The 7,975-nt window shown below is 40.6% G+C and overlaps 1 protein-coding gene across 1 annotated transcript; it reads left to right on the top strand.

Annotated features, from left to right (window-relative positions):
• Positions 1 to 691: 691 nt before the first annotated feature.
• kcns3a (potassium voltage-gated channel, delayed-rectifier, subfamily S, member 3a) lies at positions 692 to 2,191 on the top strand (the record flags this gene model as incomplete). The annotated part of the gene is made up of 1 exon (XM_079473430.1): positions 692 to 2,191. One exon carries the CDS (start codon positions 692 to 694, stop codon positions 2,189 to 2,191), a length of 1,500 nt encoding a protein of 499 aa, XP_079329556.1.
• Positions 2,192 to 7,975: the final 5,784 nt, after the last annotated feature.

Genomic DNA, 7,975 nt, shown 5'->3' on the forward strand with positions numbered 1-7,975 from the left:
TTCTCTAAAATGTTTTTTTTTTTCTTAAATAACTGTTTTGATGTCTAGTTGCCTTTTTTGTGAGAGAGAGAGAGAAGAAAAACGATTATTCTCTCCTTATTTAATAGCTATATCGTTGAAGTTTTGTGGACTGAAATGATGGCTAAATGTTTCTAATACTATATATACCAATACATCCGAAGTCATTTTCCAGAAGTCTATACACGTTTTTCTTTTCTAAAAAGCCATTTGGAGAGAAAGTCAAGGTCAGTGTTAAAATGCTCATAATGATCAGTAAGGTTTTGTTTATGACACTGTACAGAATCAATATCCATTAGCAGCTTTAAAGCCTGATTTATGCTTTGAAATGCTTTTACCCATCACAGTTTTTACAGACAGAATCTGTATATAATACATCAGTTGTCTTTCAGTCTGAGTATTTCAATCTGATTACGTTTTTGTCCTGTCATACACAGCGTAATAATGTAAGATGCTGACAATGTGTTATTGAATATGCTCATATGTGTATGATCACATTTTAAAGAATGCATAAATTGTTGTTTCAGCTTTTATCTTGTAAGGTTCTAATTTGGTTTATGTCTTTTGAAACCCCCATTTATAGGAATGGAGCCATAGCTGATCGTTCTGCATTTCCCTCCAGCACAACACAGCCCACCTGTACAAGTAACTCCTTCATGTTCTGGAATTCATCATGGTGTACGGGCAGGTCCTGCACCGCCGAGGTCCCGAGGACAGCTTCATCAACATCAATGTCGGCGGCTTTAAGCAGCACGTTGAACGCGTACTCCTTCAGCGCTTCCCCCAGACGCGGCTTGCCCGACTGCTCTACTGCAGTTCAGAGGCTGCTATTCTGCAACTTTGTGATGACTATGCATCAGCCGACCGTGAATATTATTTCGACCGTAACCCACGTTTTTTCCGCTACGTGCTGAATTTCTATCATACTGGAAGGATCCATCTGATGGAAGAGTTGTGTGTGTTTAGTTTTAGTCAAGAGTTGGAGTACTGGGGTATTAAAGAACTTCACCTTGACACCTGCTGCAGCAACAAATTCCAAGAACAGAAAGAGTGTCTTGAAGATCTTGATTGGGGAAACGATGATGATCCACCGAACCAGCTGCAGGACAGCCTAGACTCATCCATGGAGGAGTTATCTGCGTTTGATAAAGACCTGGATAAATTTGAGGGCACCTGGTGCTCAGAGAGACGCAAGCAGCTTTGGCTGAGACTGGAGAATCCTGGATATTCCCTTTTTGCTAAAGTAATAGCAGTGTTTTCTCTGAGTGTCGTGTTAATGAGTATTGTAGCCATGTGTGTTCATAGCATGCCCGAGTTCCATCAGGTTGACGCCAATGAGAAAGAGGTGGAGAACCCGGTGTTGAGTGGGTTTGAGACTTTTTGTGTTCTGTGGTTCTCCACTGAATTTATTCTACGATTAGCTGTCACACCATGCCTGCGCAAATTCGTGTGCAATGCTCTGAACATCATTGACTTTGCGTCCATTGTTCCATTTTACGCCACGCTGGCATTCGAAACTGCCGACGCTGAGGAAAGTGCAGAGCTGCAGAACGTGGGAAGGGTTGTGCAGATCTTGCGCCTTATGCGCATCTTTCGCATTCTCAAACTGGCACGGCATTCGGTCGGGCTGCGTTCGCTCGGGGCGACTCTCCGTCACAGCTATCATGAGGTCGGACTACTCATCCTGTTCCTCTCTGTGGGAATTTCCATTTTCTCTGTGCTCATATATTTTGTGGAGAAAGAAGATGAGGAATCAGAACTTCAGACTATACCGGTGGGCTGGTGGTGGGCGACCATTAGCATGACCACGGTGGGATACGGAGACACGTATCCGGTCACTCTGGCTGGGAAGCTCATCGCCACTTTGTGTATCATCTGCGGCCTGCTTGTGGTTGCTCTTCCCATCTCCATCATCTTCAACAAGTTCTCAAAATACTATCAGAGACAGAAAGCCCTGGTGGAGCTTGATCAGCTCAACCTAGAGGATGAAAAACAGCCAGATCCTAGCATGCCATTCCTTCATATGGGAAGCCTCTTTACTCAAAATATTAATTCTCTGGGACTTAGCGCATCCTCCAGGAGTAGTGAGGGTAGCGTCACGGATGCTTCAAGCATCCAGGATGTAGAAAGTGCCTACCCTACTGGGATGAAACAGTCTGAGAACGCAACATGAAATCAACATGCAATCTCAGATAAATGGAAGAGAAGAAACAAGAATAAACCTGCCTCATCGGTCAGCACATGGTGAGGAACACAAGTCCAGGGCCTTTGGAGGTTCGAGAACCTCCTCAACATACCAACTGGACCTTGGAAAATTCAACAGCACCTTTTCTCTTTAGTTCTCAGGGTGATATGTCTCATTCTTTCCATTATTTATGAATCAAATCCCGTTACTAATAAGTAATGTTGATGCTGTATATCCAATTAATTAACAGCATTGATTGACAGGTGTGTTTTTTGAAACAAGCTGTTCAGTTTAATTAAAACTGTTTCCGCAGTGCCTGTGGGACAAGAACTATTCCTAAATGTTTCATGGGCAATGACAGCATTTAAAATGCTGGACTTCAGATGGCATGTTGCTGTACAGCATCTCCCTAATGTGTCCGTCAGAGGGATGGGAGGATGGAGTGCATGCATATTTTAATAAGTGGGAAAAGCCATAAAGACAGAAACTGGAAAAAGATGTTACAGTTAAATAAAGTGTTGATGTACAGCATATTCAGAGTATGAATTGGGTTTGTGATTACTGCATTAGTCCAGACGAAGGACTTTAATAAATTACTTTATGCATATAGTCAATTTTTAATGATCTGCCCCTTAATCTCAAGATAAGAGTATTGGAAATGTTTGTGTCTCTATTTGAAGAAAATGTAAAGAATCAAATTCACGTCCTGTACACTTTGTCCTCTGAGGGAGCACATTCTCTCCCCATCTTGCTCTCTAGCGGGACTTATGTCAGTAAGCGGAATTAGCAGCAGGAAGACAAGTTCAAATGTTAGGACTCTCTGCAGTGGTGGATGTATTGCTGCTGAAACGGCAGCTTTTTGGCAAGTAGCTTTAATGTAGATGAATTAGCCTCCGTTTGAGATGTGCCCATTGATCAATGTGTCACGCTTGTGTGCTTAAGTGTTTAAGAAAAACCTGAATCCCTCATGAGTCACATGAATGGTGCGGTTGACCCTTTAAAGCTTCAGAGATTGGGTGAAGTTTCAAGGGGAGTTTCACCGTAAATAGAAATATTATTTTATTTCTTGAGCATGATAAAATGTATATTTGGGACATCAGTGGTGTAAGTGATTGTACAACAAAATACAAAAGATTTTGTTTCAACAAAAGAATACATAGGACGAAAGTTTTTTGTTACTATTTAAAAGAAAATTGTTTGAGAATCAGCTCTCGCTATCAAAGATTGATTACATATCATGTACTGTGGCAGGGCAGTTCTTTACAGCCAGAAATTCGAGACGGCCACAAAGAGTCACATTTCTTGTACAGACATTTGGACAACTCCTACAAATTTGATCATGGTGCATGCGAAAATAAACACAGCCATTGCACTGTTCTCCTGACATCATTCTCTTCTGGTCCAACATTAGTCGGTGGCTAAGGATGTGGGATAAGAGCAAACCCTCATACCGTAGTGAGTTCCTATATCATAATGAACAAAAGCACTTAATCTCACGATGCTCCACGAGTCTAAATGCTCTGAATTTAGAAGAGAAGCATGTAATTTCTAGATAAATAAAAATAAGAACAAATAAGGGCATCATGTGTATCAGATCAGCTTGAACCCATAACTTCTGAAGCACTAAAGTCCTTTCACAGACAATTTGCCACCTCTCCCACATGGGTCAGTGCACATATGCCGACATACTACATAACACACAAGAAATTGGATGGACTCATCTATCCGTGGCTGAGAAAAGAAATGTCTGCATCATCTGAGGAAATATTAACTTTCTACTCTGTTCTAATGTTTCAGGGAAATACAATAAGCATAACAGTGCACAAGCATAAGTTGTCCGGTAAACCTAATAACAATTCACTGAAGATGCTATACACAATACATGATGTTTATTTTGCTATTAAAATGATGATAGTGATTTAAACAAAAGTATATTGAACAATAAATCAACGAAACGGATGTTTTTAAATAACCACAGATTTGAAGGTTAACGCGGCGGCGGAATACCAGAACGCCGGACCCATTTTACCGGATCTACTTTCATGTCTTTCGTATTACGTCGCTTCCATGTCTTACAAACGCTAACGAAGTTACTTATAGGGTAATTTATAACTTTTTGTAGTAAATGTCCTCGAAAGTCTTACTTTATTTTTATAGTAGGCCTAAGCACAAAACTTTTGACACATGACTAGTAAATGGAATCTTCAATCTCAAACCAAGAGATAACGTCATTTGGAAAACAAGCAACCGGTGAGTGACCCACGCAGACCAGACGGTGCCTGTGAGCTTTCGTAATTTTCGGTCGTATAACACTATTGGAAAAGGAGGATTTTTGGCCGGCAAATATGTTTTTTTTAGATATAAAATAAGAAAGTAAAATATAAACGATATGCCAGACATTCTGAGAAGCCGAAATAGTGTTATATCACTATTGGCGTCGCAAAAGCTCAACGGCGCCATATTATTGTAATGTTGTCTTGTTATAAAGATAATTGTTTTATACTTGGTTTGTCTATATGCAGTGGTGTTGAGTGTAACTAGTTACTAAATAAGTCTAGTTACTAATTGTAGTTGATACAAACATTTATAGTAGCCTACAATGCCTTGCAAGTCGCTAAAATGTTGATGTAATTCCTTTCCCCTTGAAAAAGTAAAGTAATGGATTACTCAGATTTTGTTCTGTAATTTAATTACGTCTGATGTAATTGAGCTAAATACTGTGTAATATATTCAATGGTGGAAATGAAATCAAAATAATGACTAGCTTTAATGTATCTTTCTCACATTTGTATACTTTAGTCAGTTAATAAGAATAATTTATGTAGTTATTTATTTAAATGAATTAAATAAGCCTTTTCATGTCTATCCTTGAATCAATTCTTATCAAGGTTGAAGTAGATAAAAAGCAGTAGTAATAAGTAATTCAATTCTTTTTGGAGAGACTAATTTGTACAGTAATCTAATTTCACGATTGAAACAGAAATATTACTTATTGACACCGAAGACACGTAAACAGGATATTTTGGATTATAACCAGAAAATCGAAGTCTGCACTGTTACTCCAACAAATACAGTTAAAGACCTAGGCGTTATATTAGACAGCAACCTGTCATTTCGAAGTTACATCTCAAATGTCACAAAAACAGCCTTCTTCCACCTTAGAAATGTTGCCAGATTACAAATTATTCTGTGTTGCTGACGCAGATAATCTTATTCATACATGTGTGACCTCAAGGCTTGACTACTGTGCATTATACTTAATGGTTGTCCTGCATCATCAATAAACAAACTACATTAAGTTCAGAATGCAGCTGCCAGAGTTCTAACCAGTTCCAGAAAAAATACGATCACATAATTAACCCCAATGTTATCATCCCTTCACTGGCTACCCATTAAGTATCATATTGACTTTAAAGTTCTTTTAATGATTTATAAAGGCTTAAACGGTTTAGCCCCTACCTTCATAACAGGGCTTCTATCACGCTACAACCCATCACGTTCTCTAAGATCTCAAAACTCCAGACTTTTGATTATACCTAGAATAACTAAATCCACCAAAGGGTGTCAAGCTTTCTCATAGATAGCACCTAAACTCTGGAATAACCTTGCCAATACTATTCAAGGGTCTCTCAATTTAAATCTAGATTAAAGATCTTTTCAGCCAAGCATCTAATGTATAATATGCTGAATAAACCACAGAGAGAATGCATTTATTAGAATTGTTTTACTAGAATAATCCTGCTTGTTCTATAAACACCATTCACTTCTGTGTTTGACCTTTTTATGTTTTCTTATTTTCCCTGTAAAGCTGCTTTGGAACAATGCAGATTGTGAAAAGTGCTATAAAAATAAAATTGAATTGAATATGTAATTAGTAACTAGTAATTCATTACTTTTTCAGAGTAATTTACCCAGCACTGTCTATATCAATATTTATATGCATGGGCTTTTATTTTGGTAATTTACTGGATGTTGCGGGATAATGTACAGTCATTTTTACATTATAGATAATATTATAAAATGGGTGTCATTCAATTTAACAAAGATTCGACAAAATAAGAAAAACATACTGAAAGCTATTTAACTTCATCAATACTTACGGGCCTGCTTCTGACTCCTTCAGTCTCACTAAAGACTGCCTGTCAGGTATCAGATCACTTTACCAATCTCACTCCCATCAGTTCAGCTGGGCAGATATGGATGTTGTTGATTTCTGGCTGGATTGGTGTGATGCTGTGTTCAATCACCCAGACGTCAGGAATTGAATTCTGAATGTTGAAGGGATCACATGCTTGACTAGTATACCATCCAACCCTTTGACCTTGATCTGGGCAGTTCTGTAATTCACACAGCTCTCATCAACTGGAGGTCAACCTCCAAATACTGCCTTTATACATATGATATATAGATGTTTATTACAGCAAATTGTGGTAGAGCCTTTCTTTAATATTTTAGGCACGTCACCCATACACTGTCATTATCTAAACATGACAGGTTTCTTCCAAACCTGTGTCATTTTATTTTCTCAGTGAACCATAAGTTGATGTAAGGCTGAATTGCCTGAGGGACTCCGCTTCATGTAATAAAAATGGATGGTGATTTACAGTAAGCACTTTCTGTATTGTGGTTTAAAATACTTTCTGGTAACTTGCCAGTTGTTTAGTGGTTGTAAAATAATATATAAAGTACATGTATTTAAAGCTCAAGTCTGTTATTTCTTTGCTTTGAGATTCACAAAAACCTTTCAGTGTTTCTATTTTAGAGACATGGACAAAGCCAAAGGTAGCCCAACTTTTCTTATTGTCTGATGAGTAATAGTCGGTTTTACACAAAAATTCATTCATTCATTCATTTTCTACCGCTTTATCCGGGGCCGGGTCGCGGGGGCAGCAGTCTAAGCAGAGATGCCCAGACATCCCTCACCCTAGACACTTCCTCCAGCTCTTCCGGGGGGACACCGAGGCGTTCCCAGGCCAGCCGGGAGACATAGTCCCACCAGCGTGTCCTAGGTCTTCCCCGGGGTCTCCTCCCGGTCGGACGGGCCCAGAGCACCTTCCGGGGAAGGCGTCCAGTAGGCATCCGTAACAGATGCCCAAGCCACCTCAGCTGACCCCTCTCGATGTGGAGGAGCAGCGGCTCTACTCCGAGCTCCTCCCGGGTGACCGAGCTTCTCACCCTATCTCTAAGGGATCGCCCAGCCACCCTGCGGAGGAAGCTCATTTCAGCCGCCTGTATCCGGGATCTTGTCCTTTCGGTCATGACCCAAAGCTCATGACCATAGGTGAGAGTAGGAACGTAGATTGACAGGTAAATTGAGAGCTTCGCCTTTCGGCTCAGCTCTTTCTTCACCACGACGGACCGGTACATCGACCGCATTACTGCAGAAGCTGCACCGATCCGTCTGTCAATCTCCCGTTCCATCCTTCCCTCACTCGTGAACAAGACCCCGAGATACTTAAACTCCTCCACTTGAGGAAGGAACTCTCCACCAACCTGAAGTGGGCAAGCCACCCTTTTCCGACTGAGGACCATGGCCTCGGATTTGGAGGTACTGATTTTCATTCCAGCCGCTTCACACTCTGCTGTAAACCGTCCCAGTGCATGCTGTAGGTCCTGGTTTGAAGGGGCCAACACGACAACATCATCCGCAAATAGCAGAGACGAGATCGTGTGGTCCCCAAACCTGACACCCTCCGGCCCCCGGCTGCGCCTAGAAATTCTGTCCATAAAAATTACGAACAGAACCGGTGACAAAGGGCAGCCCTGCCGGAG

The sequence above is a fragment of the Barbatula barbatula genome (genome assembly GCF_947034865.1).
Source record: "Barbatula barbatula genome assembly, chromosome: 14".
In the NCBI taxonomy this organism is placed as follows: domain Eukaryota; kingdom Metazoa; phylum Chordata; class Actinopteri; order Cypriniformes; family Nemacheilidae; genus Barbatula; species Barbatula barbatula.